Source organism: Indicator indicator, chromosome 3, assembly GCF_027791375.1.
Source record: "Indicator indicator isolate 239-I01 chromosome 3, UM_Iind_1.1, whole genome shotgun sequence".
NCBI lineage: Eukaryota > Metazoa > Chordata > Aves > Piciformes > Indicatoridae > Indicator > Indicator indicator.
In genome coordinates this window covers 42,522,984-42,544,515 of record NC_072012.1, presented here as the reverse complement: position 1 = coordinate 42,544,515, position 21,532 = coordinate 42,522,984, and the positions used below count along the sequence as shown (strand labels likewise).

General features: G+C 40.8%; 1 protein-coding gene across 2 annotated transcripts; it reads right to left on the bottom strand.

Annotated features, from left to right (window-relative positions):
- Positions 1–9,037: 9,037 nt before the first annotated feature.
- RXYLT1 (ribitol xylosyltransferase 1) lies at positions 9,038–20,244 on the bottom strand. 2 transcript variants are annotated; one of them, XM_054399856.1, is made up of 6 exons: positions 20,091–20,244; positions 19,396–19,566; positions 18,299–18,401; positions 12,688–13,002; positions 11,065–11,235; positions 9,038–9,474 (listed from the first exon to the last, which is right to left on the bottom strand). In XM_054399856.1, exons 1-6 carry the CDS (start codon positions 20,242–20,244, stop codon positions 9,057–9,059), a joined length of 1,332 nt encoding a protein of 443 aa, XP_054255831.1. In that variant the 3' UTR covers positions 9,038–9,056. The 2 variants fall into 2 exon arrangements, with proteins under 2 accessions (XP_054255831.1, XP_054255832.1); XM_054399857.1 differs by having other exon boundaries at positions 20,094–20,244.
- Positions 20,245–21,532: the final 1,288 nt, after the last annotated feature.

Sequence of the window (21,532 nt, the reverse complement as noted above, 5' to 3'; positions counted from 1 at the left end):
GGACTTCAAAAGATCATGCAGTCCGACCCCCCTGCCAGAGCAGGATCACCTAGAGCAGATCACACAGGAATGCATCCATGTGGGTTTTGAATAGCTCCAGAGAGGGAAACTCCACAAGCCCCCTGGGCAGCCTGTTCCAGTGTTTTGTCACCCTCACAGTGAAAAAAAATTTCCTCATGTTTACATTGAATATATGATCTGGGGCATTAGAAACTGAAGAGAGCTGAGCAAAGGAGGGTTTGAGAAGTAATTCTGTAACTAAACAGGTTAGTCCAGGATTGCCAAGTGATCTTCACAATACATTTCTACAGTACTGCAATTTATTATCCAGCATGGCTAAAGCACTGGGATGACAAATGAGAATAGATAACTCGTGAACAGGCAATGCCATCTCCATGTCTTCTGAGGGTACTCCTGTGTAAATAATCCCATGAACATTTACTTATGGGCACAAAGAGGGGACTGGGAATCCTACTTTAAATGCACTTCATCAAATGGAGAATTCTGTGCTATTTTCAGGAGGTAATACTGGTTCTATTGTGAGATAACTAGATACAATTCCCTTTGTCCCTGATTGTCCCTTTGTTGACAAATGTAGCTCTTCTTGGAATACAACATGTTTTACCAGACCATTAAACCACATAATTGTCTCAAACTTCCTTTAGTTAAGGACTGCAGTATTGGTTTTTATTGCTTAAAACTAGATACAGCTCTCCTCTCTGCAGTTAGTGTTTATTCAGGTTCTCCAGAGTTGGGATGGGAAAGGGAAAGGATGAGCAAGAGCTCATCTACTTCCAGTGAAAGAAATTAAATGTGATTTCACAAAAGCCAACATCTGAGGATTTTTATCTCATTCCTAATTCATCTTTCAGCAGGAGGAGCACGAACCAGAATTATTAGCCAGAAGCACAACAGGAATGACAAGCTTGGATATAAACAGGGAATGGATGCAAGAGCACAGCTGGCATGTTCTTTGAGTCCATATTGCTCCCTCAGATACTTGCAGTGAAGGACATAAAAGCATGTGGTGTCTACAGTGCTGTCCATGTGACAAACGGTCCATCTGTTCAATGTTCCAACTGGTAATCTGGACTGATTAGTCTAAACCAGAGTCCAAAAAGATCTCATGCTGTGTAACGTCTGCTGTAACTCTTCCTTTGCTGTTCCAAGTGTTGCTTGTCCTTCCTGTGGCTGCCAGGGATGTTTAAACCATAACAGACTTACTACTGGACCTGTGGTGCAGAAGCACGTCTGCATGAGATGGGCCAAAAGCACTCGTGTGTGGGGTGTTGTGATGAGCTAGTAATGCCTTGTCTGGATCACTGGCCTTCTCTAAATGCTTTTAGAGTCACTGAAGCTTTAGTGGACTCAGTTCCCAGTGAAGAGCAAGGGATGGCTTGGTAGGACCTAGTGTTTTGCTATTGCAACGAAGAACAACACTTTTGGAATTATTCCAGTATGGCTTCTCATCACAGCTCTCTTGGAAATCACATCCAGCATAGGTGAAATTCAGGTGAGAGTTGCTCTGAAGCAAGAGATCTTTGACTTTCTCTGCCTGAAATAACATGAAGAGCAGCCAGCCATAAATAGCCACCATTGACCATTTGAGAGGAAGAGGATGCTTGGGGAAGGTACACAGCAGAAGCTGTTGTACTGACTCTGGGTGGAATGGAGTTAACTTTCTGCATAGCAGCCCCTATGATGCTGTGGTTTGGATTTGTGAATAAAATAGTGCTGATATAATCAATGGTTTGGGTATTGCTGAGCAGTGAGCAAAAAGAGAAGTGGGTAGATTCAGATTGGATATAATGAAGAAGTTCTTCACCATAAGGCTGGTGAGACACTGGAACAGGTTGCCCAGGGAGGTGGTAGAAGTCCCATCCCTGGAAGTTTTTGAAGGCCAGGCTGGATGTGGCTCTAGTGTTAGGTGTCCCTGCCCATGGCAGGGGGTTGGAACTAGGTGATCCTTGAGGTCCCTTCCAACCCTGACAATTCTGTGATTCTGTGAAATACATGTACCTCTGGAACAGAGACAGGAACTCAGGATGCCTGTCCTTTAGGTGGGTATCATAACCAATACATGTGTATTTGCTGTCCCAGCGAATGAGGGAAGAGTGGGATGACTTTAAGTGGAGAAAGGCCAACTCCAGTCTACACTTAGTGCATGTTTTCATTCTGGGAGCTGGGACATGTGGGTTCAAGTTTTCACAAGCGGAGAAGGGAAATGAACCAAATTTTAACACGTCTTGGGGAAGTGCTCTCACGCCCAAACAGTGGCATGAAATAACAGGCAGAATCCCCTCCTTCTGAAGAGCTGCTTTTTGGACAAAACCAGTTGCCTTTTCTTTCTGAAGCATCCCACACCAGAGGTGTGAGTTTGGCATGCTGTGAGCATGTGTAACATGAAAATCCCTAGTCTGAAGAGCAGCATTTAGCTGGAGATAAATGTGGAGTCATTCATCTCTGACCCGACCTGGAAACTCAGGGGTGCAGAAGTAGAAGAATTTCCACTGGTGAGAGAACCTTGGAGCAACCAACCAGAAGGTATTAAACCAAGAGAATACACAACAAACAGTGTCAGGCAAAAGCCTAGCCTCCACCTTACATCATAGTGCTCTTGGATGATGGAGAAAATAATAGTTACCATACAGGTGAATATTTTAGCAAAGTAGTATTTCATGTTTGTAAAAGCTTTACTGTAAACTGGTAGCTAGCAAAGTGATGTTGTTTCACTGCAAACACTGCATATCAGGGGAATCTTCTTCATTTGTCTGCATCTGGGAAACATGCATTTACAATCAAGAAGCAAAACAGCAGCCCTTTTAAGGTCTGCTTTCAGGTGTTTCACAGCTCACCAGTAGGCCAAACACCACAGGCTGTCTAGCAGTAGTTCAAAGGATCAGTCCTTCGGACAGTTAATCTAAGCAGAACTGACCTGCCTTAGGTTTTACACTGGATGTGAATATCCTCTGGTGAACTCGGCCCCTGGTAATTTATGTTGTGGGGAACTCAACTCAGATCTCAAAAGTTATGAGCCAGTGTCTAACACTTCGGTGTTGAACACCATACGCTGTGTTCAGGTATCTACAGCTGCTTGTGAAGTTTCTCTGTGAGAGTGAGGAGCCCTCTCTGCTATAAAAGTCTGTTTTCTTTTCTGGTCCTACAAACACAATTCTTTCCACTGAACTTTGCATACCATCCAAAATCCTAAACAACACAGTATAAATGTTTAAGGAACAAGCACTCAGATGATGTAATATCCTACAGAGAGATACTTTGGCAGCATGCTCTGTTAACAGCAGGAGTTTGCTAAGGCAGAAATTCAGCAAAAGCCTAATTACATCTATGTTGGGATTTGGTACTTGGTAGAAGTTCTCCATGGGGACAAGAAAATTGTATCCCTACCAAAGAGAAAGCAATTTGCTGTAATCTGAAAATAAACATATGAAAAGAGGTTCAGTAAAATCAGCTCTCAAGGATACTTTCCTAAAACTATCTAGCTCAGATTAAGCTGGTATAAGACTGGCTGAGAGAATGAGTCATGTTATTTCATGGCATGCTTGACCAAACACATCTGTGTCATGGGACTATGGATCAGAAACATCTTGTATTGTGGTGTAGGAGAGTTCACTAAGTTGCACTCAGATCCCAAGGGTGTTCAGATAAGAACCTCTGAATAGCAGAGCCTATGCTACCAGGGCACTCAAAAGAATTAGGAGGTAAAGCTGCTACTGTACAAATACCTGGCTGTATGGCCAATCTCTCAAAACCAGACAGGGCCTTTTGGGTACCAAACTACAGAAATCTTAAAATGTTATTAATTTTCAAAATCTGTAGAGGCTTTCTCTGAAGACTGAAGCCTCTTTATGGGATCTTGAATCAGGGATACTTAAAATAAAAGCCACATTCAAACACCAGGCCCTAAAGGACTAATGTTATGAGCCTGTTAGGAAACTCTGCTTTACTGCCATGCACTTCCAGGTCTCAGATGCGTTTTCTCTTAAACACTTTGCATTAAATACATCAGAAATGTACACAGGCATTCATCATTTTCTCATCAACATTCCCCTTGGCTCTTGGATTTAATCTTTAGTGCTTTTTCAGCTATTACATTGTTGAAAACCAGAGTCACGTGGAGACATTTTAACACTCTAAGCAGTACTCCAGGCTCAGATTAGTAGCAAAGATGTGAAAAGAATTTATGAGATAAAAATCGGTCACTCATTTATTGGTTTTCTTGTTCAAGAGACACTTAAAAAAATCCTGAAATGTGACCCACCCAAAGAGTTTAAGTATCCGTTGGTTATGTAGCCTTTTGCAAGCTGTTTCTTTATCAAGAGGATCATCAACCATGATTCATCAGCTGATGAGTAGCAAGAAATCTATGCAATTTTTTGTAACTGCACAAGCAGGGATGAGGAGAAGAGTTTGGAACCACTGTCACTTTTGCTGCACAGCATGGTTTTTATAGCATCACTATGGACTGATCCCAGAAGGGCTCATTGCACAAACTATTGTGAACTCAGAAAGCCAAAAAAATCACTCAACACGAAGTCCTGGGATGCAATGTAAAGTCTACATCATCCTTTCAGGCACATTTTTATCAGGTCAGACTTTTTCTTAAATGATTCATCAATCCCTTCGTGTAAGATTCAAGCACTACACAACATTAAACCCTCAAGCTGCTGGAAAACGGCAGTCCCAACATGCCTTATGGTAGCAATTTTCTTGGAAGCAACACTTTGTTATGGCACACCTGGAATGGCATTTGAAATACTGTTGTCTCTCTCAATGTCAGTATTTATGAACATGCCAAAATAAGCTTAATCTTGGTTCAACTGTCATTAATATCTCCCCTCCCAGTAGAAATAATTCCTGGAAACAATTTAGGACTCCATGGCATGGAAGCTGCTTCTGAGTTTGCCCAGCTCTTAGAGGTTATTACTAACATGCAAGGTTTGCCAAGGAGAAACAGGCTTTTGTTTCTGTGGTGTTGCAAGGGTTTTGGTAAAACCAACAAGCCAAGACAAAAATTAGTGATTCCAGCACACAGTGATCCCAATTCATACTCAGTAACTGCAGTGGGAAAGGCTTCTACAAAACTCTTAGTTGTATCACTGCTTGTGTAAGTTTCAGTCATTGAAAGACAGCATCTAAAAATACCAAAAAACCTAACTACTAGAATCACACAGAACATTAAGGGCTGGAAGAGCAGGATCACCCAGAGCAGATAATACAGAACACATCCAGGTGGGTTTTGAGTATCTCCAGAGAAGGAGACTCCACACCCCCCCAGGCAGCCTGTTCCAGCGTTCCATCACGCAAACTTTTTATGTTTCCATGGAACTTCTTATGCCTCAATTTCCACCCATTCCCCTTGTCCCCTTGTCACTGGGCATCACCAAGCAGAGCCTGGCTCCATCCTCTTGGCACTCACCATTTACATACTTACAAACATGAATGAGGTCACCCCTCAGTCTCCTCCTCTCCAAGCTAAAGAGCCCCAGCTCCCTCGGTCTCTCCTCGTAAGGAAGATGTTCACTCCCTTCATCATTTCTATGGCTCTGTGCTGGACTCCTTCAAGCAGTTCCCTGAGGTCCTTCCTGAACTGAGGGGCCCAGAACTGGACACAATATTTGAGATGTGGCCTCAGCAGGGCAGAGTATAGGGGGAGGAGAACCTCTCTCAACCTACTAAACACAGCCCTTCTAATACATCCCAGAATGGCATTTGCCTTCTTGGCCACAAGAGCACATTGCTGGCTCATGGTCAACCTTCTATCCACTAGGACACCCAGGTCCTTTTTCCTTTTGCTCTTCTCCAATATACTGTCACAACTTAAATGTCCAAGAATAGTAAGCAACCAGCAGATCTTTGCACGCCATTCCCTTCTCTACAGGATTATCAACAGTTAGGCTGGTTATGTTTCTTTGGAAATATGTGGCTCTCTAAAAAATGATCTTTTAAACAGTTTACACTAAACGCTCACAGCCACTCTTAGTGGCTTCAGAATCCAGCTCAGTAAGCGAAATCTTCATCAACATGAAATACCTCTGATAATGAAACTGGTTTATGTTCTACATACAAACCCAAGTATGATGCAAAATACTGCATAATTATCATTATATAACATTCAGTGCTACAGTTGGCATTCTTGACTGAAAGCAGGCTTGTTTCTGCACAGAACCCCCTCTATGACACAGACAGTATGTGTGGTCATAAGAGGCTTCAGGTCCTTGTTTTGTGCTCTGGAAAGCTGTACTTCACCAGCTCAGCCTTGAACCAGAAATCTAACTGCAAAAGCAGAGCATCAATTCTCCTCTCAGTATTAAACAACTTCATTTTCTGACAGCAGATACTATCTACTCCCCCAGCTGGATGTATTATGCAGAGGATAAATTACCTTTTTCACCAGTGTCTTAACTGCTTCTCTTCTTTTAAACCAGTTTCTCTACCACTGATAAGATGTCCCTTTTGACTTCTTACACCTTTCTTCCCCCAGTCTCTCCCTTTTTTTTCCTCCCAACAAGATCCCTTTTGTTGCTTGGGCATCTCTGGATCCAAACAGGGCACAAAGTTGACATTTTCTACAAATAAGAAAGGATTAGGAAGTAAACCCACAACTACAATCACTCTCATGAGTTGGACAGTACAGTAAGGGAACGACTAAAATACCAGCAACCTGCCTAACATGTTAGGAACCTTCTCTTGGCTTCATGATGTTTTTCTGTCTTTGTTCCACTACAACACAAGAAAAATCTTCTAGCACTAATTCCTGCTGAATTGAAGCAAGTGAATTTAAAGTAACAACAATTATCTACATATAAATAAAATGTGACTTACTTTCTACACTTACACTACTGCAGATACTTAGGCCTCCTCTAAACACTGTGTACTACTGTGCAGACAGCTACTGCAGATCCTCAGTAAGGAAATTTACTGTAAATTCAGTCTAACAAGGTCAACCTCAAAGCAGGGCTCATCAATTTGGTGCTGAGTTGTGATAGTTGTACTTCCAGTCGCCGCTGGAGTCTGTTTGCATTGTACAATGCTTCAGATAAAATGGGTGGGTGCTAGACACAAAATTCATGTTAGACATACTATTTAGATAATTTGGATTTACATTATTTGTTTTCTGAAGACATCTTCTAAGCATACAGAACACAAGCTTCTGAAAATCCAAGTGTTCTGAAGGATATCTTATTGCAGATCTACAGCAACTGCTGTGAATATCATCCACTGTCAGCAAACTAAACCCCAGTGGTTTTCTGCTTTTACTTTGGCTTGGGTTATTTTTAGTGGTTTTATTTTGGTTTTGTTTTGTTACAAAAAGCAGTAGAATCGACTCATTGGAAAAGACCTAAAGATCATCAAGTCCAATCATAACCTAACATCTCCCTTTAGACAACCGTGAGACTGTGTCCTTAAGCACCTCATCCTAATGTCTTTTAAATGCCTCCAGGGACAGTGACTCCACTATTTCCCTGGAGAGCCTGTTCCAGTGCCTAATAATCCTTCTGGTGAAGGATTTTTTCCTAGTATCTAATCTAAACCAACCCTGGCACAACTTGAGTTCATTTCCTCTAGTCTTACCAGTTGTCACCTGGGAGAAGAGGCCAGCCCCCACCTCACTACAACCTCCTTTCAGGTAGTCGTAGAGAGCAATGAGGTCTCCCTCAGCCTCCTCTTCTCTACACTGAACAACCCCAGCTCCCTCAGACACTCTTCATAGGACTTGTGTTCAAGACCCCTCCATAGCCTTGTTGCCCTTTTCTGGACAAACTCCAGCATTTCAATCTCCTCCTTGTACTGAGGGGCCCAAAACTGAACACAGTATTTGAGCTACAGCATTACCAGCACTGATTAATCACTTCCCTGGTTTGGTTCAGTTTTTCAGATAGAAAGGATGTAGAAGTCAAAAAAACCCACAGAAGTGTTCTTGTGAAGTACATATTCCAGAATCAGACAGTATCACTACACAAATGAGTACTACTTAGCAGTACAGCTGCATTGGCTTTTGATTCCTCCAAGAGAATGAACCCACATGGCATGCTGATACTCAAAATGTAAGCCCCAGCTCTGCAGCAACACTGCTCAGCTGAACACAGTGAAGGTAACAGCACAGCCTCATTTCTCATGCACAATAGTAACAGGGCCTCTTGGCTGCATTTAATGAAAACCATCACAACTGTTTGTTACACATGTAGTGTTACAAACACACAACACTTCTGCCATCCTTTGGAGATGACAAACTTCAGCAGATTTTGAGAAATCAGATAAGCTACAAGCAGACTCACGTGTAAGGTCTAGTGTTCACAATGTGCAGGTAACAAACTCTCCCACAGAACTTCAGAAACGTACATCCCAAGACTAAATGGAACTGAAGGAAAGAAATTTTGGTATCTGACATTAAAGGGGAAATACACTGCTATGAAATATCTCTAAGTAAAGAGCTCTCAATTTTTACCCTGAAATACAGGTTTTTATTCCACAGTTTTAAGTTAGCTTTATGATTACTTCCTTGGAAATGAAATATCAATCAAGTTAAAAGTTCACATGTTCAGAACAAGAACTTACCAGAATATATCTTAACTGTGCTAAACATCTGCTATAAGCATACTTCTTTTTTTCATCCACATAATAAATTAATCTATGTACCATCCAACTTTCTTTCTCTTTTATTCTCATTATTCTCTTTCCCTCAAATACAACTGTTGTACTCATGTTGGATTTTAACAAGTTCATATGCTCAAAAGCATCCTCCTACCAAAAAAAAAAAAAGAAAAAATTATCAGCTCACACACCAACATGAAAATTGTAAGCACAGCACTAAAATTGTTGTCATCCTAACAGACCACCATCCTTCCAAGTCAACAACCTCTCTGAAAATTGTTAAGGATGGAGTGCCAAAGGTGTGTCTTAGCCAAGCTAGTGCAATTTTGTTGACTTCAAACAGAATGCATTGGCCCTGTGAGATTTCTTTTGAATAAAAGCTTCCCTGGAAGGTTAACAGAAATTAAACTTTCAATCTATTCCATATTTTCGAAAGGGATAATTTATCCTTTATCACCAGATAAAAATGAATTTTCCAAAGTATTAACGAATTTGTGTCTCATCGATGCTTTGAAGTTTTGATACCATTCTAAAAGCTTTTTTCTCCTTTCCGTCTTTTCTTGTAAACTCATTTTTTTTTCCTTCTCTAGAACAGCAGGAAGCTCTTTCCAGTTTTTGATAAAGATAAATGGAGCCCCCATGGTTTTTAGTAATTGTAACGGAGCACTGTGGCACATTGATGAATTTCCGCAATCACCGGGTGTCATTACATCTTCTACAACAGGCAGGGAACCGTATGAACAAGCTTCATAAATTCTATAGCATTCTGTATTTATTCCCACTGGGCACAATGTCAAATCACTCTGCAGCAAGGCATCTTGATAATTCTTGAAACTTTCATTTGTTTCTTGAGGCTGCCACCTAGGAAAGTAAAAGAGTTGAAAATGAACATTTTCCCCACAAGCACTATTAAAAAAAAACCAAAAACCAAACAAACAACAAAACCCAAATAAACAAAAAAATGCCCACAAAACAGCAATGTTATGATTTCAGTTATTTATAGAACTGAAAATGCTGCCAGTGTTAAGAATTTTATATCACAGATACAATCAATAGGCTTTTACTTTTCATCACAACTATTCTCAAAGGGTCTTGTAAAGATGTATTGAAAATGTCACTGTTAAAAATAGACTGCAGCACTTTTTAGATACGGTCCTTTTAGGGAATTATTAATACTTAGAAGTGTTAAGAGGTGAATTGAAACACCATTTTAAATCTCCTGCATGACTTGGGCCAGAAAGCCAACCATATTCTGGGCTGCATCAAGAAAAAAGTGTGGCCAGCAGGTCAAGAGAGGTGATTCTCCTCCTTTACACCGCTCTCACGAGAACCCACCTGGGGTACTCTGTCCAGCTCCGGAACCCCTATTACAAGAAAGATACGGACGTGCTGGAATGTGTCTGGAAAAGGGCCATGAGGATCAGAGGGCTGGAGCACCTCTGCTATGGAGACAGACTGAGAGAGTTGGGGTTGTTGAGTCTGGTGAGGAGAAGACTCCAAGGAGACCTTATTGTGGCCTTCCAGTATCTAAAGCGGGCCTATAAGAAAGCTGGTGTGGGACTTTTTAAGATGTTGGATAGTGATAGGACTTGGGGAAATGGAGCAAAAATAGAAGTGGGTAGATTCAGATTAGATGTTAGGAACAGGAGTGAGACACTGAACAGATTGCCCAGGGAGGTGGTGGAAGCCCCATCCCTAGAAGTTTTAAGGCTAGGCTGGATGTGGCTCTGAGCAACCTGATCTAGTGTGAGTTGTCTCTGCCCAAGGCAGGGGGGTTGGAACTGGATAATCCTTGGAGTCCCTTTCCAGCTGTGACAATTCTATGATTCTATGATGATGCATGTGTCAATTTACTTCACAACACAGATCAGAAATAGATGCAAAGGGAGACACTCTGTGGATTTTAAAAATTATTATTTTTGGCCTCAAATACGTCAAACCAGTAGAGGTTTGCTCTCAAAAGTTAGGATGTATAGCAATCCATTAAGCTGGACTCATCTGCCTGAAGTGCCTCAGAATGTCTGTGAGATAAGAGTTTATGTCACAGATACACTCCATCTCCTGAGATTCTTCACTGGGGTAGCTTAAATCCAGTCTCTTGTAAGGAACACAACAACATACAACTGTCTTTTTTTTCTACTAGGACATTAATACACACCAGGTGCAAGACAAGTATTTTTTCTCCTACTACTATCAAATGTACATTAGGAAAAAAAAAAAAGACACTCTGTATGTAGTATATATATGAAATTTTTCTATGTATTAAAAAATACTCTTTATGTAAAATATAGCAACAGAAAGGCCATCACATTATGAAGACCTACACTAAGAATCTCAGCATTGCTCTCTGTTTTAATGACAACTGGTTATCTTTATTTGTCCTATTTTCTAACATTCAAGAACAGATTGGTAATAATGAACCAGGCAAAAAAGTGTACATCAAAATCTTACTGTTCTCTGGCTGCAATCCAGCAAAGCTTGTTAAATCCATCCTGCCTCAGAACTTCCATTAGGATTTCCCTAGAAGAGTTCTTATAAACTGTTCCTAAGAAATTACACAGATAGGGTCTTGGATCACGCAGCATTGACCAGCTGGGTTCTACAACTGGAAAGTTTCTGTAGCTGTTAAAAGAATGTATACATTAGACTGTGTGTTTTATGTCAAAGAAAACAAAACATTTTGCACCATTTGATCTTTACTGCAGCAGATTAAAAACACTCATTTGTTGCCAATCCACATCTATAAATACAGGAAGACCCACAAGCAAACCAGTGCAAGTTCTGTCCTAAAAGTTGGCCTGTATTCCCTTTGCCCCCACCACACTCTTCAGAGAATTTCTAGAATATTTAAGTCTTCTTTCAACATCATAGATAGTACGTGTGCATGTTTAAAAATGTCTTGACAAACATGTTTTTTAGAAAGCAGCTGTCTGGACACCATTGCTAGTTTTGACCAAACTGGCCAAGTTACTGACAACTATGGAGTTTAAGTCTCAGATTACCTTAATCTCTTGCAATGCTTATCACCTGAAAATACTACTGGTAACCTATCAAAGGAAAATCTCACTCTGATCTGGGTGGACTTCATACACCGTCATACATTTAACCACAATTTTTACAAATGCTGGTGTGCAAGGACTGCAAAGTCCCATTCTGACACCAGATCTATCTTTCTCCATTCACCTTTGCACTCCAGTTTACTGTTGTAACTGCTGTTGCTTTTTTCTACTTGTCACATTAATTTCTGCACATCAAAATTCATCTTCTTTTTGCTCAGGAACTTCCAATGCCATGAGTCTCCAACACCATTAAGAATCCAAACTTAGTGTATTTTACTCACACTGTGAGCAAGTTCAAGCTATGCATAAAAATTTCACTTAGTTTGTCAGCTAGCTCAATACAGGATACTGAATTCAAATTCATCATAAGATATGAAAATAATACTGCATTCCTTTAATCTTGTATAAGCAGCTAAAACACTATAGTTAGTGAGGAGTAAAAATGCATCTAACTGAACTAAACCTTTACCTACTCCACATAGTCTGAGTAATAAGTGTAACAAAAATGAGTCTGTGAGTAAGCAGCTAAGCTATCTTATTTCACTGAGATACTGGAGTATACTAATTCCAAATGGGAGGAATACAATTCCCTTTTGAGAGCCACAGCTGAGGTTTAACCAGTGCTACCCCTTCCCTTTCTTAAACAAGCAGCAATTGGAACTTAAATTACATAAATATCCTCTAAATCCCCACGTCATTGGTACATACTACATCAGCAGTTATGATAAATCTCAAGAATAAATCTACTGAAGGAAAAATTAACAAACATAAAACCCTAGCAGACACAGGTTCTTTCTTTTTAAAGCTCCTTAAATGCTAGCATTTTTTTTCCTGTTATCATTTTTACTGCTAAATGCAATTTCCAAAGTTTCCAATGCTTGATCTAGAAAATCATTAATAGGATCATGTTCTACAATTTACTTACTATAATTGTTTTGGGTATCAGCAGTAACATTCAGATGTACTCATGCATAACAATTAAGTTTCAATTGTAATTTGTCTCTATAGCACTTACGTAGCTACTCCTAAAGGCCACTGGAAAATATCTTCTTCATTTACTAACGCATAGTCATATGTAATGAAGAGCAGATTTACAAATCCTCCGTTTCTTTTCAGGTATGGCTGAATCCATTCATTGTTGCACTGCTCATTTCCAAGCAGCACGACCGCTACACGCTGTATTTTGCGAGTCTGAATTAACGTCCGTGCGTAATGCAGCCACTGGGTGGCGTAAGCGATCTTCGCTGCTTCTCTTCCATTCAGCACTAGCACAACGTTTTCAGCTTCAACAGCGAAGTAGCCAGGAACCACAGATGGACCACTGATGAAGCTGTGAAAACCAAAACAAACGGTAAAAACGAATTATTTATTTCAATTCTCTAAACTATCTTGCTACTCAGTCAGCTCTCCAAATCATTTTTTTTCTTCAATAAATTAAATGCAATATACCACAAAGCAACTGCAACCATTTCTTTTGTTAGTATCTACAGCTTAAAGGACGAATAAAGCTATCTTTATTCAGGAAAAAGGAGATTAAAACTCAAATGAAAATAAGGTATTTTGACAATAAATTGTAAAAATCAAACATGAAAATGTGGGCAAATGAATCAACTTTTAAAAAAAGGAGGTACTTTGATGTTCACCAAAGGTCAAACTTTTTAATCCCAGTAATAACCAATGAATACTGTATCAGAACAGCAGAGAGGCACTTCCAAAATCTGGAAGAGTAGATTTAGATTGGGTGTTATGAACAAGTTCTTTACCATGAGGGTAGTGGAACACCAGAACAGGTTGCCCAAGGGGGTGGTTGAGGCCCAAACCCTGGAGATATTCAAGGTGAGGCTCGACGGGGCTCTGGGCAACCTGATCTAGTTGAGGATGTCCCTGCTGACTGCAGTGGGGTTTGGACTGAATGACCTCTGGAGATCCCTTCCAGCCCAGGCCATTCTATGATAAAATAGGTATCACTATGAGGGACAGTTAACCAGTCTAGCATACTACTTTTCCCTGTAATTTTGGTTAAGGTTAGACCTAAAAAATATTGTGTCATCTGATACCGAGTAGTATCTGTTTCATAAGAGGTACCAATCTCTGATGTTGCTTGTGTGACCCAGGTCAGACTTGAGGCTCTTGAGGTAAGCTAGTAAGCACAAACGTTTTAGGCAGAAAATTGCATTTACAGATCTTGCACAATTTATTTAACAGAGGAATTTCAATTATGTAGCAAAATTATTAAATTGCTGATCATGTACAAGTATCTGATAACAGCCATTTAGGAACTACAGTGAAGCTGGTGTTTGCCAGATCCTGCTTTTCAGTGCTAACAGACTACTGAGTGAACTCAAAAGACTACTAATTGCACATCTTTGGAAAGAGTGAAGGGGAAAACCACCTAGCAATTAAATTTTATTTAAAGAGTCAATTAAGTGTTCGTTTTTCCAGGTCAGATGCATTACAGTTCTTCCAGCTATTAGCAAAACTTCATTTCAAATGAGCATGGGTTTAAACTAAATCAGAATGACTGTGAATTTTAGCTCATGAAGTGCTGAGACTGACAGCTAGCTTCAGTTCAAATGTGCTTAATGAAGAAAAGAAAATTCACAGCAATAGCTGTAAAAACTGTGAGGCTATCTGAAGCAGACTGACACTAGGCAAGAATACCCCAAATCTGAGTTAAGCTTATTGGCAGATGGTTCAGTGCGAGTTGTGTGTTTTGGAAGCTATGATTCTTGAGGCTCAGGATTTGGAATCAAGACTGCTAGTTTAACAGAGAATGAGAAAACAATCACTGGGATTCATAAAAGAGAACAACCTGAGCATCAGAATGCCTAAAAGAGTTAATAGGATGTGTAGCTGATTGAGTGATTGCCTTGTGAAAAGAGACCTAGGGGGGAAGGAGTTTATTTATGGACACAGCATTGTGAAGCTATCAGCTTTACAGGAGTAAGGGGATGGACAGGTGGGCAAGCAACGACCTGTATGTAGGAAAATACAAAATTTAGCAACATAAAATTACAGTGGGGGAGAAAAAAAGAAACACTATGGAAATCTCATACATTAATAAGAGAAACAGTGCTCAGTTTGTACTATTAGCTCCCAGTCATAACACAATCAGGACAAGGAAACCTAAAGGAGATTACACAAACTGAAAAATTAAGGCAGTAGTACTAAGACATTTTCACTACTCACATGAAGTCTAGATCATGGAGAGATTACATCTTTTGGAATCAATAAATTACTTGCTTCCTATAAAGTCTCTGATTTCCTTTACAAGTCTTAGAACCCATATGAAGAGATGCTATTCCACACTATGTCTTCCAGACCTAATTCCAAAGGTGTTAGTCATACAGCCATTCAGTAATAGAAATGTAATTTAACACAGCAGCAGAAGAGAACATATCAAATGCACCCAGCATTGACATACCTCATATGCAATAAAGGAATCACTTAAAATAAGAAAATCAAGAACGAAACTCTGAAAGCAGTACCCAAATAAGAAGAAGCTTGCAAAGAGCTTTTAGGTTGTTCAAAAACACTGCGTAAGAAGCCCAGGCAAGCTGTGTGCCTCAATCCAAAATAGAACCAACGCAGCCCTCCTCAAACCCATGTAGCTTCATAGAAAAGTTAGGGAGGCTGTGAAAGGGCAAAGGTCATCACTGGTATCAATGAAAAGCTTGCCACAACAAATAGAAAAGTACCTGAAAAACAGGTTTACAGGTGAAGGTTCTTTAAGCATATGAAAACCAAAATATATTAAAAAATATACAAATATACAAATAGACAACTACACAGCTGGAAGGACAACAGTTTAAATAGGGTTTAAAATGAGATGACAAAGCCATAGCATCTAACTCATTCTCTTCAGCAAGCAATATAAGGTAAACCAACAAAGGTATTGTATCGGATGGAAGAAGCAGACCTGAATGACATTCACCTGAGAGTTATGAAACAGTAAACTGCAGAACTGCTAGCACAGGTATGCAGCTGTCATTATGAAGAGACATTGTGCCTGTTGAGAAGGTGTCCACCAGTGTCACTCCCATCTACAAAAGCAACTTGAGAGGACCCTGGAGATATCTCTGGAAGAGCCTGCAATAAATAACAAGATCACTGGACCTCAGCAAAAGGTAAGATCACTGATCACATATGTGGATAAACACTGCTGGAAATCCTTTCTCACTGATCTGATGGAGAACTACAAGTATTTCAGTAAGAATACAGATAAAGATACAGATAAAGCGGTTCCAGCAGACATAGTGTATTTGGATTTTCAGAAAGTTTCACCAAAGGCTATGAAGGAAAGCAAATTGTCACAAGCTGTCCTTTGCAGAATCCTTTGGCAGATACAGAAATCTTTGCTGGTTAACTTCATTGACAATTATGCTTTCATCTGACATGAATCAAGATGATTTGCATAAGGAGGACAAGAGGATGGGATTTCAGAACTGCTTAAGAACTGGGGCTAGCAGGGACTGTCAAAAGGTAGCAGTGAACACAGAGGGAGCATAAAATACAGAGGGTGCTAGTCAGTGGAGCAGAAATTTAAGAATGCTCTTACCTAATAATGAGGGATTACTAAATCTTGCACTCCCTATTCTGAAACACCTTAGATAACAAGAGAGAAGATATGAATTGCTTCAGGCCAAAGAAAGTGCTAAACCCTGCTCTCCTACTTCTCTGAGCCCCCAAACATGTCACTAAAATCCACAGCTATGCAGCTCCTTGTAGTCATGTTTTTAAATAGAAGTCCCTGCATTAAGTGCAGAATTTGATAATTTTAGTATTCATGAGCCAACTTCTTTAGTAAAAATCTGAAGACGTCAAAATTTGTATTAAACACATGTATTCTCTATGATAAATATACAAAATGGGCTTATTCATGCAATTCTATTCAAGTGATATTTTGGCATTTGTCTTCAGATTTGATATTCTTTAAAAAGACTCATCAGAGTTCTATGTTTTAACAACTGTTAGACTTACCACAAAAAAAAAAAAACCTGCACAGCAGAACATATTCTCCAAATATGTCACATCAGTTAGTAATCAAAGGGAGGGCATTTACCTCAGCCAGGCAATAAAGAAGTCAACAGTTCTAGAAAAACTTATAACCAGTAAGCAGGCAAAATAATGGACTAATTCTTCCTCATTAAAAAACCATACAAAATAACATTGAATAAAAAACAGAACTTCAGCTCCTGGATTTCAGAATCCTCATCATTAAAAGAGCAGTTATGTTTGCATATTTTCTATACTTGACCCAAGTTCCTACCAGTCTGTCAAATTTTAACTCTCTTACGTTGGCACCGAACTTACACTTTCTGTTTTTACAGGATGCAAGATGAATTTAAAATGAAGACTCTATTATCCCTCATTTCTCTAAACAGTAAGATATTGAAATACTAGAAGTCTTTCCTTGAGAGAACTGTTGTGGTTTGGAGCCGGTAGCTTAGCTCAGTTATGTTGGGGGGGTAATTCCTAAACCCACCACAAAGATGCCTACCGTAAGGAACAATGTGAGCTTACTATTAATCTGAAACAGACACACCAGAGAGAAAATAACCATAATCAGTCAAGTGAAAGACTGATTAAGTGCAGCAACCTTTCTCCAGATCTGTGAATGGAAAGCTTTATTGTTCTGTCAAGGTAACTGCCAAGATGCTGCTACATCATTCACAGCTGATTCACTAATCTTGTAGGATCAGGTTAAATTTGCAGACAAGGAATACAGCTATCTTATTTTTAAAGAATATGTCATCTTATCTATTTTCTTAGATATAAGACAAACTCTTTAATAATTACTATGTTTAAGTCTATGTGCCTGTCTAGAAAACGTTTTTTAGTCATTTATGAATGTGATGTAGGAGGCATTAATGGAAAGATTCTATGGCCTGTATCATGTACACAGTTAGATACACTGATAATTCAACATGCTAATATAATTGTAATCACTTAAAAAAACCCTTTTGATTCACAATCACTTATTAAAACATTACCTGCAACTTTCTACTAGAACCCCACCTTACTGTGCAAGGAAAAAATGCCTTTCTAAAGCAACACATTTTTCAGAAGTTAAACTGACTGAAGCCTGTCTCTTAGGCTTTAACAAAATCTTTTTAAACAAATGGATTCTGGTCTAAGTGACTAAATGTTGTAGGAGAGTTACTACTGCAGACCGGTGAACTGGTCAAAGAGATGAAAACTCCTTCAGCTTTCACTGTATCTTTACAGAAAGCCTTCAAAATGGTATTAAATAGGACTTCAGAGAGAAGTTATATACCATTCACTAAATAAAACATTTGACAATAGGCTTAAAACATGCACAGGTGAAAATCCATTTTAAAAACAAACAACGCTTCAAGTGTAATCTCCCTTTGCAAATCAGGTATTTAGTCAGACGCCAGGTCTCACAGACTGTTTTTGTTATAAACAGAAACACACTATGGGTTTCATACAAGCTTATTTATGAATGGATAAGTGAAGTCTCTTTTCCTGAATACAATAGGAACCAAACAGCAGGAGACATCTGATAAAATAATGCACCTGTGCATCTCATCATGCTCTTTAATTTCCCAGTGCATTATTTCTTAAAGGTAACACAACTGAAGGCAACATCATGCAGTTACTACCTGAAATATGTTTTTCCTGCCTTTTGGCTTCCTTCTCTCCACTGTGCAGTCACATCAGGTGGCTCAAGCTGCCCTTCAAAAATATGCTGCCAAAGGTAAAGACCTACATAAATGAAGATATGACAGAGAATTTGAATGCACCGATCTTACCAACTCTACATCCCTAGCAAATAAAAGTATTTTTGAGAAATCAAAAAGTGTAATGACCTAAGAACTTGGGAAAATAATGCTAGAGCTTCTTATACAGTATAGATGTTGCTTCTCAAATTCCATATGATTTGGAATTAGCTAAGATGAATTTTTCATACATCAGGGCATCTAAAAAGATTCTTGGATTGTCAAAGCATCAGTAGCTGGAATTATATCCCAGTAACACTTACGTTACCATCTCATTCTGGTTCACATACCACTTAAAAATAAGCAAATATTGATCATCATTTTAAGCACACTTCTCTTAAGCTTTTGTAGAACACAAAATTTTTGTGATGGAATGCATCACCATGTAATATACCAATGTGTCCTACAATGCTACATTCCAACTGAGGCTGGAAATCTTACATTTTCAAGAAAAGGTAAAATAAGAACAATTGTATGTCTTCAGTAGTTAAAAAGCTTGAGAAGACTTTGGCCCCTCCATTTATGTAGAGGGGAACCTTGCTGTCTTCTACAACAGAACTTCTAAGTTCGTCAGTGGTGGTAAGTCTGCAGTATAGAAAATGCGTAATTTCTCACTGTAAAATATTTTATTTCACAAAGCGTAAATGTGACAGAAATAAATATTCTGGTTTAGCCGAACAAGAGGCTTTGTGTTGTACTGTAAGGCAGATTCAAAAAGCAACTCTGCTTTTCTGCCATTTGAGCTGTTTTCTCTGAAAGATGTGAAAAACAGCCTTGAAAAGAACTGACACAAAGAAATTGGAAGTCTAACTACTCTTATATTGCTAGTAATATAAATTTGAGTAAGAGCTATCACTTCCTTAATGCTCTTCTTGTACAGATATCCCTGTTATTTAATAATGTACATAAATTTTTGTAATTAAAAAAGTGCTATACCAGAAAGATTATGTGATTAATAGACATTGATTACACCTGCTTACCAATTGCTGCTTTGCCCCAAATCTGTACTCTAAGACTGGTTTGTTCTAGGTGAGAGCTTGCTTTTTTTATCATCTTAAGATTAGCTTCATATCTCTGCTGAGAAGCAACCACTTCATTTTTCTCGTCCACTTCCCACGGATTCCACTCTTCATTTCCCAAGGCAGCATTATCTAAGAAACCCCAGAGCATAATTTACTTAAGAAGAACAGATTTACAAGTTTATACAACTGACGATTTTTCTCGAATGCTTAATTTCAAGCAGCACCGTAAAACCCTCCCGCCCCACTCTCCGCCACACCGCCTGCCCTTCCGCCGCTGCGCCCGCAGCCGGGTGCCTCACGAGGAAATAGCCGCCGCTAGCGCAGGCCTAACCGCGGGTAGATGGGAGCTTGGTCCCGGCCCTGCCGTTCCTGAAAGGCTGCCTCTGAGCCCCGCCTGCCACGGTGCTACTGAGCACAGGCGCTGGGGGACGACGGGCTGTTCTCGGCCTGGCCTGGGCTTTCCAAACAGGGGGCGAGGTGCCGCCGTTCATACATGCCGCGGGCGCCGAGGCCTCTCTGGAGCAAGCAGCTGACGACCCACGTCAGGCCCACATCACAACCGCCACTCCCCGGCCCTGCATCAAACCCGCTGCTGGCCGCAGCCAGGCCAGCCAGCCAGCCCGCGGCAGGGTAGCTCAGAGCGGCTCCGCCACTGCTCTTACCTCGCGGGCCGCGCCGGTCCCGGTGCGACGGGCGAGGGGTGGACGGGCGGCGGGGTCGAAGGAAGACGGTGTAGGCCGCATAGAGGGAGAAGAGGCCGTAAGCGACGATCAAGGCGGAGCACAGCCGCTTGCGAGCGCCCCGCATCCCGCCCGACGCGGGCGGAGGGCCCGGCGGGGGGTGCCGCGAGGCGGTAGCGGTGAGAGCCGCGCCCGCTAGGGCGGGAGGAGCCTCCTTCCGTGGCCCTGGGCTGCAGCCCTTGCAGAGGAGGCATGGAGCCTGCCGTACCATGACCTGTCGTGCTGCGGCAGCCCGCCTGGCAGCGCCGCAGGCTCAAGTACCCGGCGAATGTACGCAAACACACGTCCGTAGCGGCTCGGCGCATGGAGCCGAGGACTCCCGGCCTCTTCCTGCCCGGGGGTGCTGGCGCGGGGTGCCCAGGTGGAGCCGTGCTAGAGGCCCCCAGGCAGCCGTGGTGTGCGCCCCTCTTGAGGGCTTCCATAGACTTTGGAAAATACAGGATCGGTGCGCACTGAAGATGGGTTCAGGAGCGCCTGTCGAGCGAACGTAAATACCTGTCACCTTCAGCGTTCTACACGTGTGGGCCGAAGCTCCTCTCATCCGTGCCGGGCGGCTTGGGGTCTCGGGAGACGCAGGAGAAAGTGTAGTCCTGGCTAGCAGCAGCCTTCTGTGGGTAGCTGTGTGATACGTTGTGTAATCACGTTGCAAATGGATAGGTGAACAGCGCTATCAAATCATGGGAGTTTCATGTAATGAGGAAAGCTTTGGAATAACTGAACTGAGTCGTGTTGCACAGTAAGAGAAAGTTGAAGCTCCTTTCTGGCTATCTGTGGTCTTTGTTAAGGCTAGATGTTACAGCTTGTGTAAAGCCTCCACTAGCCTGTTTTTAAACACCATGATCCAAACGGTAGCTAAAAGCACAGTGGCCTTCACCTTCCCGAAGCCGAGCAAGTCTAGTGGAGTGCAGATTATAATGCAACACACAACCCTGCAGCTTGCTCTGGATCTGAGTTTAAGTTTTGGGTTTTTTTCCCCCCCCCTCACTTTTATAAACACCAAATTTTATACTAGTCCTGACCTAAAATTTATTTGATGAACCTGCTTTAGCAGGCCTGAAATAGGTTTGCAGTAAACCCATTTGGAGCTCCTAAATTTAATTTACTTACTTACACACTCACAAGTAGAAATCTAGCATGATGACCCACAGTGGCAGCTACAAATCTTTTATTTTGACATCCCTTTTTGATTATCTGTGTTACCCTGACACATTACTTTCTTCCAGTCCAGCTCTTAAGTATATCCCTGATTTTATAGAAGCATAGAATATTTTGGATTGAAAGAATTGAAAAGAACTTTTTGAAAATCATCTAGTCCAAACCCCCAGCCACAGTCAAGGACATCTCTCACTAGATCA

Coding starts and splice junctions, on each gene's coding strand:
- RXYLT1 (XM_054399856.1), bottom strand. CDS start 20,244: ATGCGGGGCGCTCGCAAGCGGCTGTGCTCCGCCTTGATCGTCGCTTAC. Junction 18,402..19,395: donor TTGGGGCAAAGCAGCAATTG/GTAAGCAGGTGT, acceptor TCATTTATGTAG/GTCTTTACCTTTGGCAGCAT. Junction 13,003..18,298: donor GCAGGAAAAACATATTTCAG/GTAGTAACTGCA, acceptor TGGTTTTCACAG/CTTCATCAGTGGTCCATCTG.